Below are 19628 nucleotides of genomic sequence, written 5' to 3' on the forward strand. Positions count from 1 at the left end.
GAAAACTAAATAGGACTGAGATGATCACTAAGTTCCCCTATACACACATTCAAAGAGAAGCGTTGCTGGAGTTGTGAGGTGTCGGTTGCGCTGTTTAGCATACCCCTGAGATACTACACATTCTACGATGCTACAGTGCCTGTGTTATTCTAAATTACTATACAAATTTTCTTTGGACACGCGTGCATGTCCAAAGGAACTTCGCTTCCTAATTCAGAATAACGCAGTCACTCCAATATTGCATTTATCTGCCGACACCGGGAAAGCGATACTCAAGTAAAATCTCTCGCCTGTACGGGAACGTACACAATGGATGTACAAGTTGTAGACGCATGCTTGACGACATATGGAAATTTGGGAGGGGGGGGGGGGGGGGGTTGTGAGTCCTGCACAGACAGCCAAATTGTAAGGCGACCGCTCACAATAAGCGGGAAATCCGGGTCCAAATGGATCTAAGCACTATAACATCTGAGCTCATCAGTCCCGTAGACTTAGAACTAATAAAACTAACTAACCTAAGGACATCACACACATCTATGCCCGAGGCAGGATTCGAACCTGCGGCCGTAGCAGGAGCGCGGTTCCGGACTGAAGCGCCTAGAACCGCTCGGCCACAACGACCGGCTGGGAAATCCGGGTTCGATACCCGATGTGGTACAAATTTTCACTGTCGTCATTCTATTCTACAGCTGATGGTTGGCCTCATTCGCAGTTGCGATTGGATTTAATGTATTTCATGACGGCTGTAGTAAAGTAACTTTACATCGTAATGCAGAATAACACAGGCACTACAGTATCGTATTTAGGTGCCGAAACCGGGAAAGCGACTTTCAAGTAGGAATTTACATAATGGACGTACGGGTGCAGGTTATAGACGCTTGGGTGACGACGTATGGAAGCTTGGGTGTTGCGGTGAGTCGTGTAAGCACAGCCCAACGATAAGGGAACCGCTCGGGATAAGCGGGAAATCCGGTTTCGAGACCCAGTCCGGCACAAATTTTTAGTGTTGTCATTCCATTCTACAGATGATGATGGTTGTCCAGATTCGCAATTGCGGATACGTTTAATGTTCTACAGATTATATCCCCAGTGACTTACAGAGATGGAAAGCTCCGCGTAAGATCATACGAATTTAAAAGAATCGAGGTTGCACAATAGATAACGGGTCATTAAACGAAAATTATTATGGGCGGCCCAATTAAGCAAAACTATGTGAGTTTCACACCTCAAAAGCACATGTTGATAACGCGACCCACAAACTACAAAAAAACTAACGGTCTCTATAACAAACTGGTTTATTGCCAAAAGACATCAAAGACGTTTTATCAACTGAATCGAGAATAGAAACAATTAACAAGTGGACAAGGGATGTCTAATATGTACTACGGGCATGTCACAGGTGGTGATACACGAAAAGAAATGATATAATACTGTGTCGTGAATATGGCCAATGATTGTGGAGAATGTTAATGAGTTACAGGAAGGTCCTAGAAAAGTATGAACAGGCACCAGTTCTCTCTCCGAAGTGCAATTAGCTGTCTGTGAAAATTAGATCAGCAAAATACAAATTAACTGACTTTGCACTCGCCTCATGAAGCTGTGCACGGGCAGAAGATGGCTGCAGTAGTAGCTTGTAATTCTAAGTTCAACATGGACTCTGCATTCTGCTATAAGTAGCAGACATCTCCACAGCTCTCTGCGATGATCTGGAGCAACTGTTCTTTACTGCACTCTCTGGAGAACTGTTCTCTTGCTATCCTCTATGAAAGTCAGTTTGTTCTGCCAGCGTCAGAATCTTACCAGACAATTACAGCAGACCTGGTGAGTACCGACCAGTGGTCATTTAACAATCAAGTTTAACAATTTCCTAATATTACGGATTTTGTCATGGTTAGCCCTTTTAAGAACCAGGAATTTCTGCCTGAAGTCATCACTTTATTATTTTTCTTTGGAAGTACAAGCGCCTTTCGCATGAAGCCACTGACGCAATTGCAAGACAGAGATATCTAGTGTTACACCTGAGGTACTTCTAGGAATGCAGTGCGTTGTTACAGTCAATTAGAGCGATCATCGAAACAGCCGGTGTGGGGATTGTGATACATGACAGTAGGAGATTGTAATATGTGTTTTTTCTTTGATAGTGATCATATTTAGGAGGTAATTGAAAGTGAAAGTCAGAATATCACCATTTATTGTAACGTAGACCTGAGTTTTCACTACTGCTGTTACGAGTGGTTTTGATACGAAACAACTGTGCAATATGTTCTTTAGATATAATTTTACGAAAATTTAGGCCTCTTTTTGCTTTTCATTTAGGACTATAACTTTTTTAGGCGTTATGAGGTCATGGAAGTTTCGAGAATTGGACTGTGTAAAGGAAAAATGCGGAATTGTTTTTAAATATATCTCATGAAATCATGGGTGTATGAGAACGCTACCTCCCAGTGTTTCCAAAGTGAAACCATCTCCTTAAAATAACTGATTGTCTACTTTTTGCCTATTTCTTCTTGTATGCATTGCTTACTGTGAAAATAAAGGTCAATTTGGTGAAAAATATTATTTTTTTTTATATTGTTGTGGCCCAAAGGGTTAACCAGTGAGTTATGGTTCTCCATTGGCGGGAGGAAGTGGGCAGAAGATCTCCCCCACTACGTAACAGATTTCAGATTATGGTCAAAGCGAATATATACCTGTATATATGCGTGGGAACTTCTCCCCACTACAAAAATAATTACTATGAGCAACGACAGAACCCCTCACTACATTCTGAATAAAAATCCATGATAGCCTTGTCTTGGCTTAATGGCTGCTCCCACACCTCATAGGATTGTGTTCTCTCCTGTCTTTCAAATTTTATTTCTGCTAAAAATCATTTCTTTTTTTTCGAATACAATGACGTTTTATGGCATGCAGGCCATCTTCACTCCATGCTTCTGCTGCGCTGGTCTGGTAGACTGTACCCTTCTGCACTACCTGCCCGGAGATTGGCTATCAGCAGAAAATACCTTTAAGACTAGTGCTGTTCCCTCCAGTGAATTTTCCCTTTCGCCAGCCAGCTAAAGGCCGCAAAGCTACCATAATAACAAGACTTGTTCACAGTACCAAGCCGGCCGCTGTGGCCGAGCGTTTCTAGGCGCTTCAGTATAGAGCCGTGCGACCGCTACGGCCGCAGGTTCGAATTCTGCCTCGGGCTTGGATATGTGTGATGTCCTTAGGTTAGTTAGGTTTAAGCCGTTCTAAGTACTAGGGGACTGATGACCTCATATGTTAAGTCCCATAGTGCTCAGAGCCATTTGAACCATCACTGTACCAAATGCAAAAGACATACAGAAACAACTAGAAATGCAGTTGTTATTGTTGGTTGCAGTTCTCATGCAGCGTTAGGGAATTGACTTGATTTACTGGTGCACATTTGATTAATAAAGAAGTTACATGACGGTTTTTGGAAAAAAAATTTGTAAGGTAGCAATGTGTTGGCTGATGACTCCTATATGGGTTTGTATCAGTCCAGAAATGTGTATTACGATGAGTAAAAATACCTTCTCGTGTGAACCACACTACTATGGTAAATACGTAGACTATTACTGAAAAGCTGCTGTTTTGTTGCAGCTTGTTGTTGCATCCGCTGATAGAAACTCATTCAAGAATCTCACTATAGAATCGTAGTTCCCTTAACTGAAACGCTGAACTCATTGGAGATGATACGGGTACAGTGAATTGCAGTGCAATACTCTAGATACACTAGTGTGGCTTAGTACAGGAGATAGTTCTGCTCTTCTCCTCATTGAGACTTTCACAATCTCCAAAGCCATATCCTCCACTTGGGTTCTAATGTGTGCAGGTCTTTCTGCTTCCCTACAACATGCGTGACTTCCCTGACAGAACAGAGATACTGATGGATTCTCGTAAATGGACGACTTTCTGGTATTTTAGCTGGTACAAACTTACAACTCATGTATGACTGTGCTGTTGGTAATGCATCAGAAGGTGCATGTCTGCACACACTTCACTGCTGTAAGGTTCCATTATGATGACACCTGACAACGCTCAGACAAGTGACCTCACTGCTACTGCAGTGCACTGTGTATGCAGAATTATATACAGCAACAAAATAGGCCTATGCTGCTAAAATAAAAAGTAGTTTCTCTGGGATATTTCTGCGAAAATTTTAACTGGCAAGTAATATGTTACTTCACTAATGTTTTAACAGCTTCCTAACGTTGTTAAAACTTACATAGTCCTCCCAAAAAGCATACTTGCATTCATATCATGGCTTATAAAAGAGTTCAGGGTATTATCCACGCAAAAAGAAATTACTTGCCCCTATGACTATTATAAGCTAACGGCCCTACTGCATCGGTAACGCCGGTTCCCGTCGGACCACCGATGTTAAGCGCTGTCGGGCTGGGCTAGCACTTGATTTGGTGACCGTCCGGTATGCCGAGCGCTGTTGAGAAGTGGGGTATAGTTAGCCCATATCAGGCAATCTGAGGAGCTACTTCATCGGGAGGTAGCGGCTCCGGTCGCGTAAACTGACATACGGCCGCACAAGCGGTGAGCTGACCGCATGCCCCTTCATATCAGCATCCAGAGACGTCTGTGGGCTGAGGATGACACGACGGCCGGTCGGTACAGTTGGATCTTCATGGCCTGTTCGGGCGGAGTCTAGTTTTATGACTATTATAATATGCTACGAATCTAGTTTCGATATCTTGAACCTCACAAAGTAAATGGAGGTTTTCCACCATGTTTACTACAAATAAGATAGCCAGAGTATCGCGTAAACAATCTTTAGTAAGGGAGGCAGTTGGAGTACCTACGACTTGATGAGCCGCGATCAATGTGTCCAACAGAGAGAGGCTAGCGAACCCACTACTACTGTTTACCTCGTGCAGGCCTTAAAAATAGCCTAGTTTGCGTTAGCAGTGGGAGGCGCCTGTATGGAGAGGCTACCCGCTTAACACTTACCTGCCAAACGTAGTATACACTGCCGTATTGAAAAGGTGAAGCACAGAGAAGCGGAAGGGATAAATGAAACGTAATGTTAGAAAGCATGTGATGTCATGCCAGTGATTAAGAAAAACTAGTGAAATTTACAAAGAACTTGGCAGTATGGAGGCCACTTATCAGTGTAACGCTCCAATCCCTCTGGCCTAGATTCATGCAGTGACTCGCTTGGGAAGAGTATCATAACGCCTCTCTATCATCTCCTGAGCCTTGCTGCCCCACAGCTGTTGTAATTGGTCTTTGATATCCTGGGCACTGAAGATGGGATAGAGTTGACTTCCGAGATAGTCTCACACCTGTTCTATCGGTGCCAGATCTTAGATTCTTGCTTGGCATGGGAGTACCTAAACATCACGCATACCGTTTATAGAGACACAACCCACGTGCGGACGAGCATTGTCCTGTTGGAAAAGGCTCGAGAGGTAAGACATGAGCATGCACAATGTCATTGATGTAAGATGGTGCCATAAGAGTCCGCTTGATCATTACCAGCTCGGACCTGAAGTCATATCCAATGGCTCCCCATGCCATGAAACCAGGTGTAGCATCCGTTTGGGTTGCAGTGTTAACGTTACCTTACACACGGGACGGCAGTGCATAATCCGGCTGCTGCTAACTTCCGATCAGTGGAACGGGATAATACAGAATGTTGCAGGGAGTCCATTAGCTGTACTCGGATGGCAGGCGCTGGTGTGATGGCGCTACGCTGTGTGTGTGTGTGTGTGTGTGTGTGTGTGTGTGTGTGTGTGTTTGTGTTTGTTTGTTTGTTTGTATTTCTAACGGTCCCAACCGCTGAGATCATCAGCCCCTAGACTCACACGCTGCTTATACTAACTGATGCTAAGAACAACAGACACCCACGCCCGAGGGAGGACTCGAACTTCGGGCGGGAGAGACCGCGCAATCCGTTACATGGCGCCCTAAACCGTGCAGCCACGTCGCGCTGCGCGTTACACTGTGCCTGGCGCGACAATACGGCGATATTCCGTGTTGATGGTCAGTTGTAGTCGACCGTAAGCTTGACGACGAGTATTTCTGGCCTCACACTCCCGTGCAGTCTAACATCTGGCCACTGTCATATCCGAATGCATAACAAATCTGGATACTGCACGATTCAGGTAGCCGGCCAAATGGAGACTCACAATGAGGTCAAAAAATGGCTCTGAGCGCTATGGGACTTAACATCTGAGGTCATCAGTCCCCTAGAACTTAGAATTACTTAAGCCTAACTAACCTAAGGACATCACACAAATCCATGCCTAGCGGTCGCGTGGTTCCAGACTGAAGCGCCAAGAACCACTCGGTCACACCGGCCGGCACAATGAGGTCAATTTCCAACTCTGTCCGGTACTGATAACGCTACCTTACATGAGCACGTGTCATCTCCGTGCCCTTCACAGCGATTCCTCAACATGTAACGCTGTTTGCGTCTCTTAGATACCTATGAGGCATGGTTATAGCACTAAACACGGACAGTTGTAATGGTGTTCCGGTGACGATTCTGCCTGTCACACAGAATTACAACTCGAATCTTTTCCAAACCCATTGACGGTATGTGTGTGTACGCAGTCACATTCATTGACATCCAGACTTGTCTTGATGGTGGTTCACTTTCTTGGTCTGGCAGTGTTGATTACACTGTTCAACACACAAAAAGTTTCAAGAAATGAAATTCATTAGCTACAGAGTTTTATGTAAAATTCTGTATATTTTTAAAACTAATTACATAACACGTGGATGGTTAAGCCATACTTCATTAGTCACGCACTATGTTTTACCTTGAAGCACAAGGTCAGCTACCATGAAATATCTGATACTTGCAAATGAAATGGGTTTATTTAATATCTTAACAATTATCGCTGTCTTGAAAATGGAAGTTTGTGATAGTTGCCAACACTTTCTGTTTCATAATATTTCCAACTTGTAACTGGTTTTTGGTAATAATTCTTGTTAATCTGAATTCACTTACATATTGGTGTACTAGAGTAAGAATGTAGCACCCCGACCTTTAAATACAGTATTGACAATATTTTCTCGATTTCAGCCATTTCAAATTTAAATAGAATATTTGTTCCTTGGTATATTGGAACAGAATTTCACTTTTGCAAAAACCTTACTTCTCCGGAGTAATTTTCAGAAAAGGACTGCTGAGCACATAGTGTGCATGCTACCATTTCAGAATGGAATAATAAAATCTATGACACTTCTACTATATGGCCGGCAAGAGGCAGAAGCCTGAAAAATCTCCCCTACTGATTAAGAATTAACAGCGTTAATAGTGGTTATTCTGCTGCTGCTGCTGCTAATAATAATAATAATAATAATAATAATAATAATAATAATAATAATAATAATAATAATAATAATAATGATGATGATGATGATGATGATGATGATGATGATGATGATATGCAGCGGTGACATATCAAGCTAAAACCAAACAAAGGTCGCTACACTACGCATACATTGATTACCGAAAAGCTGTTGATAGTGTACCCCACTCATGGTTACTACAAATATTGGAAATATACAAAGTAGATCCTAAATTGATACAGCTCCTAAACATTGTAATGAAAAATTGGAAAACCACACTTAATATCCAAACAAATTCAAATAATATCACATCACAGCCAATACAGATTAAGCGTGGAATATACCAAGGAGACTCATTAAGTCCTTTCTGGTTCTGCCTTGCTCTGAACCCACTATCCAACATCCTAAATAATACAAATTATGGATACAATATTACTGGAACGTACCCACACAAAATCACACATTTGCTATATATGGATGATCTAAAACTACTGGTAGCAACAAATCAACAACTCAACCAATTACTAAAGATAACAGAAGTATTCAGCAATGATATAAATATGGCTTTTGGAAAAGACAAATGTAAGAAAAATAACATAGTAAAGGGAAAACACACTAGACAAGAAGATTACATATTGGATAACCACAGCGACTGCATAGAAGCGATGGAAAAAACAGATGCCTATAAATATCTAGGATACAGACAAAAAATAGGAATAGATAATACAAATATTAAAGAAGAACTAAAAGAAAAATATAGACAAAGACTAACAAAAATACTGAAAACAGAATTGACAGCAAGAAACAAAACAAAAGCTATAAATACTTATGCTATAACAATATTGACCTACTCATTTGTAGTAGTGAAATGGAGTAACACAGACCTAGAAGCACTCAATACACTTACACGATCACAATGCCACAAACATAGAATACATCACATACATTCAGCAACAGAAAGATTCACATTAAGCAGAAAGGTAGGAGGAAGGGGATTTATCGACATCAAAAACCTACATTATGGACAGGTAGACAATTTAAGAAAATTCTTTATAGAACGTGCAGAAACTAGCAAAATACACAAAGCAATCACTCATATAAATACATCGGCTACACCACTGCAATTTCATAACCACTTCTACAACCATTTAGATCACATAACATCAACATATACGAAGAAAGTAAATTGGAAAAAGAAAACACTACATGGCAAGCACCCGTATCATCTAACACAGCCACACATCGATCAAGACGCATCCAACACATGGCTAAGAAAAGGCAACATATACAGTGAGACGGAAGGATTCATGATTGCAATACAGGATTAAACAATAAACACCAGATATTACAGCAAGCATATTACTAAAGATCCCAATACCACAACAGATAAATGCAGACTTTGCAAACAACAAATAGAAACAGTAGATCACATCACAAGCGGATGTACAATACTAGCAAATACAGAATACCCCAGAAGACATGACAATGTAGCAAAAATAATACATCAACAGCTTACCTTACAACATTAACTTATAAAACAACACGTTCCCACATAGAAGTATGCACCACAAAATGTACTGGAGAATGATGAATACAAATTATACTGGAACAGAACCATTATAACAGATAAAACAACACCACATGACAAACCTGACATCATACTCACGAATAAAAAGAAGAAATTAACACAACTAATCGAAATATCCATACCCAATACAACAAATATACAAAAGAAAACAGGAGAAAAAATTGAAAAATACATCCAACTGGCTGAGGAAGTCAAAGATATGTGGCATCAGGGTAAAGTTGACATTATACCAACTATACTATCAGCTACAGGAGTCATATCACACAATATCCACCAGTACATCAATGCAATACAGCTACATCCAAACTTATATATTCAACTACAGAAATCCGTAATTATTGATACATGTTCAATTACCCGAAAGTTCCTAAATGCAATATAACATATACCGTACAGTTAAAAGGAAGTCACGCCTGATGAAGGTCCGTGTCACTTTCTACTTCTGACCAGACATAACGTCTGAGATAAGAAATAATAATAATAATAATAATAATAATAATAATAATAATAATAATAATAATAATAATAATAATTAGTAGTAGTAGTAGTAACAGCTCTAATCACACTAATAATGAAAATAGTAGTGGTATTATCAGATACAAAATGTTTTTACAGATCTTCAAAAAAGATATTTCATTACATAACGAGTTCGGAGGGAAGGACATTTTGATATATTGCACCAGCTAAGGTATTCGATAAAGGAAGGAGGTCTGATTTGTAAGAACTTTATGTATTTGTAATGGGGTAAGGGATGCGTACAGCACAAAGGCGGACATTCTTGTTGTTTCAATAGATATTTTATTCTGTCTTTGGATGTAAATTAGGGGACCATGACCAAAAACTAGACTCACACGTTTACTATGCTACGGAACTCATACGTCCGCCATTTAGGGATGAATGAGAAGCGCTGTTGTATACCACTTGGTCTGTATATGATTTGGAATAAAGCCAACAGTTCAGAGAAAATTTGAGTCTCGTAACAAATAAATACCCCACTCACACGGTTATAGTTGGTGGGGACTTCAACCTTCTATCGATATGTTGGCAAAAATACTTGTTCAAAACCGGTGGTAGGCCGAAAACATCTTCCGAGATTGTCCTAAATGCTTTCTCCGAATATTATTTCGAGCAGTTAGTCCACGAACCCACGCGAATTGTAAATGGTTGCGAAAACACACTCGACCTCTTAGCCACAAACAATCCAGAGCTAATAGAAAGCATCATGACTGATCCAGGGATTAGTGATCACAAGGTCGTTGTAGCTAGGTTCAATACCGTTTCTTCCAAATCCACCAGAAACAAACGCAAAATAATTTTATTTAAAAAAGCGGATAAAGTGTCACTAGAAGCCTTCCTAAGAGACAATCTCCATTCCTTCCGAACTGACTATGCAAATGTAGACGAGATGTGGTTCCAATTCAAAGATATAGTAGCAACAGCAATTGAGAGATTCATACCTCATAAATTGGTAAGAGATGGAACTAATCACCCATGGTGCACAAAACAGGCCCGAACGCTGTTGCAGAGGCAACGGAGAAAGCATGCGAAGTTGAGAAGAACGTGAAATCCCGAAGATTGGCACGGACTTCAATGCGAGATGCCTTTAATAGTTTCCACAACGAACCATTGTCTCGAAATTTGGTAGAAAATCCGAAGAAATTCTGGTCGTATGTAAAGTACACAAGCGGCAAGACGCAGTCAATACCTTCGCTGCGCAGTGCCGATGGTACTGTTACCGACGACTGTGCCGCTAAAGCGGAGTTATTGAATGCAGTTTTCCGAAATTCCTTCACCAGGGAAGAAGAATGGAATGTTCCAGAATTTGAAACACGAACAGCTGCTAGCATGAGTTTCTTAGAAGTAGATACCTTAGGGGTTGCGAAGCAACTCAAATCGCTTGATACGGGCAAGTCTTCAGGTCCAGATTGTATACCGATTAGGTTCCTTTCAGATTACGCTGATACTATAGCTCCCTACTTAGCACTCATATACAACCGCTCGCTCACCGATAGATCTGTACATACAGATTGAAAAATTGCGCAGGTCGCACCATTGTTTAAGAAGGGTAGTAGGAGTAATCCATCAGCCTACAGACCTATATCATTGACGTCGGTTTGCAGTAGAGTTTTGGAGCATATACTGTATTCAAACAATAAGAATCACCTCGAAGGGAACGCTCTATTGATACGTAATCAGCATGGTTTCAGAAAACATCGCTCTTGTGCAACGCAGCTAGCTCTTTATTCGCACGAAGTAATGGCCGCTATCGACAGGGAATCTCAAGTTGATTCCGGAAAGCTTTAGACACATTTCCTCACAAGCGACTTCTAATCAAGCTGCGGGCCCATGGGGTATCGCCTCAGTTGTGCAACTGGATTCGTGATTTCCTATCAGAAAGGTCGCAGTTCGTAGTAATAGACGGCAAATCATCGAGTAAAACTGAAGTAATATCAGGTGTTCCCCAGGGAAGCGTCCTGGGACCTCTGCTGTTCCTGATCTATATAAATGACCTGGGTGAAAATCTGAGCAGTTCTCTTAGGTTGTTCGCAGATGATGCTGTAATTTACCGTCTAGTAAGGTCATCCGAAGAACAGTATCAGTTGCAAAGTGATTTAGAAAATATTGCTGTATGGTGTGGCAGGTGGCAGTTGACGCTAAATAACGAAAAGTGTGAGGTGATCCACATGAGGTCCAAAAGAAATCCGTTGGAATTCGATTACTCGATAAATAGTACAATTCTCAAGGCTGTCAATTCAACTAAGTACCTGGGTGTTAAAATTAAGAACAACTTCAGTTGGAAAGACCACATGGATAATATTGTGGGCAAGGCGAGCCAAAGGTTGCGTTTCATTGGCAGGACACTCAGAAGATGCAACAAGTCCACTAAAGAGACAGCTTACACTACACTCGTTCGTCCTCTGTTAGAATATTGCTGCGCGGTGTGGGATCCTTACCATGTGGGATTGACGGAGGACATCGAAAGGGTGCAAAAAAGGGCAGATAGTTTTGTATTATCGAGTAATAGGGGAGAGAGTGTGGCAGATACGATACGCGAGCTGGGATGGAAGTCATTAAAGCAAAGACGTTTTTCGTCGTGGCGAGATCTACACTCCTGGAAATTGAAATAAGAACACCGTGAATTCATTGTCCCAGGAAGGGGAGACTTTATTGACACATTCCTGGGGTCAGATACATCACATGATCACACTGACAGAACCACAGGCACATAGACACAGGCAACAGAGCATGCACAATGTCGGCACTAGTACAGTGTATATCCACCTTTCGCAGCAATGCAGGCTGCTATTCTCCCATGGAGACGATCGTAGAGATGCTGGATGTAGTCCTGTGGAACGGCTTGCCATGCCATTTCCACCTGGCGCCTCAGTTGGACCAGCGTTCGTGCTGGACGTGCAGACCGCGTGAGACGACGCTTCATCCAGTCCCAAACATGCTGAATGGGGGACAGATCCGGAGATCTTGCTGGCCAGGATAGTTGACTTACACCTTCCAGAGCACGTTGGGTGGCACGGGATACATGCGGACGTGCATTGTCCTGTTGGAACAGCAAGTTCCCTTGCCGGTCTAGGAATGGTAGAACGATGGGTTCGATGACGTTTTGGATGAACCGTGCACTATTCAGGGTCTCCTCGACGATCACCAGAGGTGTACGGCCAGTGTAGGAGATCGCTCCCCACACCATGATGCCGGGTGTTGGCCCTGTGTGCCTCGGTCGTATGCAGTCCTGATTGTGGCGCTCACCTGCACGGCGCCAAACACGCATACGACCATCATTGGCACCATAGCTGAAGACGACACGTCTCCATTCGTCCCTCCATTCACGCCTGTCGCGACACCACTGGAGGCGGGCTGCACGATGTTGGGGCGTGAGCGGAAGACGGCCTAACGGTGTGCGGGACCGTAGCCCAGCTTCATGGAGCCGGTTGCGAATGGTCCTCGCCGATACCCCAGGAGCAACAGTGTCCCTAATTTGCTGGGAAGTGGCGGTGCGGTCCCCTACGGCACTGCGTAGGATCCTACGGTCTTGGCGTGCATCCGTGCGTCGCTGCGGTCCGGTCCCAGGTCGACGGGCACGTGCACCTTCCACCGACCACTGGCGACAACATCGATGCACTGTGGAGACCTCACGCCCCACGTGTTGAGCAATTCGGCGGTACGTCCACCCGACCTCCCGCATGCCCACTATACGCCCTCGCTCAAAGTCCGTCAACTGCACATACGGTTCACGTCCACGCTGTCGCGGCATGCTACCAGTGTTAAAGACTGCGATGGAGCTCCGTATGCCACGGCAAACTGGCTGACACTGACGGCAGCGGTGCACAAATGCTGCGCAGCTAGCGCCATTCGACGGCCAACACCGCGGTTCCTGGTGTGTCCGCTGTGCCGTGCGTGTGATCATTGCTTGTACAGCCCTCTCGCAGTGTCCGGAGCAAGTATGGTGGGTCTGACACACCGGTGTCAATGTGTTCTTTTTTCCATTTCCAGGAGTGTATTTACGAAATTTCAGTCACCAACTTTCTCTTCCGAATGCGAAAATATTTTGTTGATCCCGACCTACATTGGTAGGAATGATCATCAAAGTAAAATAAGATAAATTAGAGCTCGAACAGAAAGGTTTAGGTGTTCGTTTTTCCCGCGCACGGTTCGGGAGTGGAATGGTAGGGAGATAGTATTATTGTGGTTCGATGTACCCTCTGCCAAGCACTTAAATGTGAATAACAGAGTAATCATGTAGATGTAGACCGTAGTAATGTCTGTTAGTACTGTATAGGTCCCGTATAAACTAAGCAGTATCTACGAAGAAGGAAACCAAACGCTGGATACTCAAATATTCACTCAACAGTTCATATTAAATATGAAAAATTCTGCTTACGAAGAATTTTTGTCGGGGACTGTAAAATGAAAATCGCTGAATGGATCTTAATCCCACTCCTCCGTAGAAGGAGTGGTCCGTATTAGGGCACCGATGCCCCAAACTCGCCGCTAGAGGGACGTGGGAGTAAAACGGGGCCCACGAGAAATACGCCTATGCAGCGAACGTGTTACGTCACACTAGTCGTGTAGTCTGCCACACTTGCGACCGCTCGGCTATGTGCAGGGCCTATGGGAAATCAGTATGTAATTATAAGGTACCCATTAAAGGTTTAACCTTTGCCGTGTAATGTACGCTTCAAAAGAAGAACAAAGAGGTGGAGTATGTTTCTTACAGCAGAAGTAATGCTGGGAACGGAAATTCATCGAGAGTGGCACAAGTCTTCGGAGCGCCCTGCACTTGCGTTGCAATTCGAATGCGCCATCCGGTCCTGGGGCCATGGCTGCCACCGTAACTCACCAGTCTTCAGTAATGAGGGAGTACACTTGCCGGGTTATGGGTTCGGTAATGACCGTGCGTCATCAAGCCAACGACATTCGTCCTTCCGCAAATAGCTTGTGCCATACTAAACAAACAATTTAAAATAATTAAATCTGAAAATGTTACAGCTTGAAACAAAAAATCACACCAAATGTTAAAATAAAACTCAAATACAAGACAGCATTTTTGATATTTCACAGAATTAAAAGAAAATGCAGATATAGAAGAGTATATCGAGAATATATATCTCGAATATATTTCTGTATGAAATTCCAGCATGTCGACGGGAATTAAAGCCGACACATACTGGGGACGCGTACAGACACACAGATATATTTCTAGCTTATTTGTGACAAATGTGTCTTTGGAATACCAATTCATCATACATGATTGAGTTTGGTAACAATGATGCTACACGTTTTATTATTAGCGAAATGTCAAAATGAAAAACAAAATAGTGGTGGTGCGGGATTTAAAGAAACTACTTTTCCGACAACGTCGAAATGAAAAACAAAATAGTTGGAGTGAGAGTTTCGAAAAAATTACCTTCTCGACGAATCCGGGTGCACCATTTTTGTTGTTGTTGTTATTCTTATTCTTGTTGTGGTCTTCAGTCCTGAGACTGGTTTGATGCAGCTCTCCATGCTACTCTATCTTGTGCAAGCTTCTTCATCTCACAGTATCTGCTGCAGCCTACATTCTTCTGAATTTGCTTAGTGTATTCATCTCTTGGTCTCCCTCTACGATTTTTACTCTCCATGCTGCCCTCTAAAACTAAATTTGTGTTTCCTTGATGCCTCAGAACATGTCCTACCAACCAATACCTTCTTCTAGTCAAGTTGTGCCACGAACTCCTCCCAAATTCTGTTCAATACATCCTCATTAATTATGTGATCTACCCATCTAACCTTCAGCATTCTTCTGTAGCACCACATTTCGAAAGCTTCTATTCTCTTCCTGTCCAAATTATTTATCGTCCATGTTTCCCTTCCATACATGGCTACACTCCATACATATACTTTCAGAAACGACTTCCCGACACTTAAATCACTACTGGATGTCAACAAATTTCTCTTCTTCAGAAACGCTTTCCTTGCCATTGCCAGTCTACACTTTATATCTTCTCTACTTCGACCATCATCAGTTATTTTGCTCCCCAAATAACAAAACTCCTTTACTACTGTAAGTCTCTCACTTCCTAATCGAATTCCCTGAGCATCACCCGACTTAATTAGACTACATTCCATTATCTTCGTTTTCCTTTTGTTGATGTTCATCTTATATCCTCCTTTCAAGACACTGACCATTCCGTTCAACTGCTCTTCCAAGTCCTTTGCTGTCTCTGACAGAATTACAATGTCATCGGCGAACCTCAAAGTTTTTATTTCTTCTCCAGGGATTTTAATCCCTACTCCGAACTTTTCTTTCGTTTCCTTTACTGCTTGCCGAATATACAGATTGAATAACATCGGGGATAGGCTACAACCCTGTCTCACTCCCTTCCCAACCACTGCTTCCCTTTCATGTCCCTCGACTCTTATAACTGTCATCTGGTTTCCGTACAAATTGTAAATAGCCTTTCACTCCCTGTATTTTACCCCTGCCATCTTCAGAATTTGAAAGAGAGTATTCCAGTTAACATTGTCAAAAGCTTTCTCTAAGTCTACAAATGCTAGAAATGTAGGTTTGCCTTTCCTTAATCTTTCTTCTACGATAAGTCGTAGGGTCACTATTGCCTCACGTGTTCCAACATTTCTACGGAATACAAACTGATCTTTCCCTACGTCGGCTTCTACCAGTTTTTCCATTCGTCTGTAAAGAATTAGCATTAGTATTTTGTAGCTGTGACGTATTAAACTGATAGTTCGGTAATTTTCACATCTGTCAACACATGCCTTCTTTGGGATTGGAATTATTATATTCTTCTTGAAGTCTGCCATTGTAACGTGCGTTAAAAACCATTAACTTTTAATTGATGGTATTTTTCATACATTCAGAGATATTAAACTCAGTTTTTGTCATGGGGCATTTCACCTCCTTAACGGCCGAATGGGCACGTATAACAAAATTTTGTCTCTCTTATTTTGCCCTGTACTAAAACATGTTGGAAACCGATGAAAACCGAAGTGTATCCCTTGAGTAGGTTTACTTGTAAGTTAATAGGTTTCTTTGTGGCACACTCCTTCTAATCCGTACAGGAGTTTCTCGCAGCAGTTGAGAACTTTTCTTTGTAATGTGTCATTTGTTAGTACAATCTCATAATTTTTTCGTGTATTAATTATTTTATTATTTTTTAATAAATTTTCTAAATGCCACAGAATTTTGTCTGATCATTATTGTAAGCTATGTACAGGCACGTGCCTACACCAGGTAGTACTGGTTCAAATGGCCTATGGAACCTGATAGATAAGTAAAGAAAGGAAATGTCAAACGTTTGAAGTGTTAAACCGTTTTACTAACGAATGTCTGGACAATTTTCTGCACGATTTGGCACTTGTAAGGAAGCCTAGTGACATGCAAAAGAGACCCGAGAACACAACATCGCTGAAAACGCGTTCTTTGAAACAATGGCACTTCGGACGTTTGACATTTCCGCTCTTCAAACAAATAAATGTGACGCTGGGAGAGTTGTGTGAGGGGAAGGCGCTGTGGTGTCTGCAGGAGGAGGGGGCGGCGGCGGTGTCGTCGCCCACGTCTGCGCGCCACGTGGGAGCCACGTGGGCGTCGGCGAGCAGCCTGGCGCCCAGCAGGCTGGCGGAGCGCCTCGGGCTGGCAGACCGCGACCGGCAGGCCCGCTCCTCGGACGCCGGCGCGCGGCCCCGCACAGGTACGCCGCACACGCCAGTACCGTCAAAAGCCCGCCAAACCTGCTTCTCAACTTTCCACAGTATTCTGTGCATCACTGTACGATATTTCCCTGAGGCAAAAAAGCTTCTACGAAAGAAAATCTAAAACCAAGTGGTACTCCCAAGGTAGGGCCATTCATTAAACCACATCTACATTTATACTCCGCAAGCCACCCAACGGTGTGTGGTGGAGGGCACTTTACGTGCCACTGTCATTACCTCCCTTTCCTGTTCCAGTCGTGTACGGTTCGCGGGAAGAACGACTGACGGAAAGCCTCCGTGCGCGCTCGAATCTCTCTAATTTTACATTCGTGATCTCCTCGGGACGTATAAGTAGGGGGAAGCAATACAGGGTGTTACAAAAAGGTACGGCCAAACTTTCAGGAAACATTCCTCACACACAAATAAAGAAAAGATGTTATGTAAACATGTGTCCGGAAGCACTTAATTTCCATGTTAGAGCTCATTGCAGTTTCGTCAGTATGTACTGTACTTTCTCGATTCACCGCCAGTTGGCCTTGACATGCGACTCATTGCTCTACAGTAGTAGCATCAAGCACATCAGTACGTAGCAGCAACAGGTTAGTGTTCATCACGAACGTGGGTTTGCAGTCAGTGCAATGTTCACAAATGCGGAGTAGGCAGATGCCCATGTGATGTATGGATTAGCACGGGGCAATAGCCGTGGCGCGGTACGTTTGTATCGAGACAGATTTCCAGAATGAAAGTGTCCCGACAGGAAGACGTTCGAAGCAATTGATCGGCGTCATAGGATGCACGGAACATTCCAGCCTGTGACTCGCGACTGGGGAAGACGTAGAACGACGAGGACACCTGCAATGGTGGAAGCCATTCTTCGTGCAGTTGACGATAACCCTAATGTCAGCGTCAGAGAAGTTGCTGCTGTACAAGGTAACGTTGACCACGTCACTGTATGGAGAGTGCTGAGGGAGAACCAGTTGTTTCCGTATCATGTAAAGAGTGTGCAGGCACTATCAGCTGCTGATTGGCCTCCACGGGTACAATTCTGCGAATGGTTCATCCAACAGTGTGTCAATCCTCATTTCAGTGCAAATGTTCTCTTTACGGATGAGGCTTCATTCCAACGTGCTCAAATTGTAAATTTTCACTATCAACATGTGTGGGCTGACGAGAATCCGCACGCAATTGTGCAATCACGTCATCAACACAAATTTTCTGTGAACGTTTGGGCAGGCATTGTTGGTGATGTCTTGATTGGGCCCCATGTTCTTCCACCTACGCTCAATGGAGCACGTTATCATGATTTCATACGGGATACTCCTCCTGTGCTGCTAGAACATGTGCCTTTACAAGTACGACACAACATGTGGTTCATGCACGATGGAGCTCCTGCACATTTCTACCAATCCATCGGTGACCGATGGAATGGTAGAGGCGGACCAATTCCATGGCCTCCACGCTCTCCTCACTTCAACCCTTGCCTTTCATTTATGGGGACATTTGAAAGGTCTTGTCTACGCAACCCCGGAACCAAATATAGACACTCTTCCTGCTCGTATTGTGGAGGGCTGTGATACAATACGCCATTCTCCAGGGCTGCATCAGCGCATCAGGGATTCCATGCGAAGGAGGGTGGATACATGTATCCTCGCTAACGGAGGACATTTTGAACATTTCCTGTAACAAAGTGTTTGGAGTCACGCTGGTACGTTCTGTTGCTGTGTGTTTCCATTCCATGATTAATGTGATTTGAAGAGAAGTAATAAAATGAGCTCTAACATGGAAAGTAAGCGTTTCCGTACACGTGTCCACATAACATATTTTCTTTCTTTGTGTGTGAGGAATGTTTCCTGAAAGTTTGGCCGTACCTTCTTGTAACACCCTGTTTATTCGATACCTCGTGCAGAAACGCACACTCTCGAAATCTGGACAGCAAGCAACACCGCGATGCAGAGCGCCTCTATTGCAGAGACTGCCCCTTGAGCTTGTTAAACATCTCCGTAACGCTATCACGCTTACCAAATAACCCTGTGACGAAACGCGCCGCTCTTCTTTGGATCTTCTCTATCTCCTCCGTCAACCCGACCTGGTACGGATCCCACACTGATGAGCAATACTCAAGTATAGGTCGAACGAGTGTTTTGTAAGCCACCTCCTTTGTTGATGAACTACATTTTCTAAGGACTCTCCCAACGATGTTCAACCTGGTACCCGCCTTACCAACAATTAATTTTATATGATCATTCCACTTCAAATCATTCCGTATGCATACTCCCAGATATTTTTCAGAAGTAACTGCTACCAGTGTTTGTTCCGCTATTATATAAGCATACAATAAAGGATCCTTCTTTCTATGTATTCGCAATAGATTGCATATGTCTATGTTAAGGGTCAGTTGCCACTCCCTGCACCAAGTGCCTATCCGCTGCAGATCTTCCTGCATTTCGCTGCAATTTTCTAATGCTGCAACTTCTCTGTATACTACAGCATCATCCGCGAAAAGCCGCATGGAACTTCC

General features: G+C 43.1%; 1 protein-coding gene across 3 annotated transcripts in view; it reads left to right on the forward strand.

The window, feature by feature from the left end:
- The window catches only part of LOC126298407 (diacylglycerol kinase 1-like), a 1060073-nt gene that overhangs the window by 677612 nt on the left and 362833 nt on the right, over positions 1-19628 (forward strand). For all 3 annotated transcript variants that reach the window (XM_049989725.1, XM_049989723.1, XM_049989724.1), the window contains one exon: positions 16944-17109. In XM_049989725.1, coding sequence (XP_049845682.1) covers positions 16944-17109 — 166 coding nt within the window. The remainder of the gene's footprint in view (positions 1-16943; positions 17110-19628) is intronic.

This window comes from Schistocerca gregaria, chromosome X, assembly GCF_023897955.1.
Source record: "Schistocerca gregaria isolate iqSchGreg1 chromosome X, iqSchGreg1.2, whole genome shotgun sequence".
Lineage (NCBI taxonomy): Eukaryota > Metazoa > Arthropoda > Insecta > Orthoptera > Acrididae > Schistocerca > Schistocerca gregaria.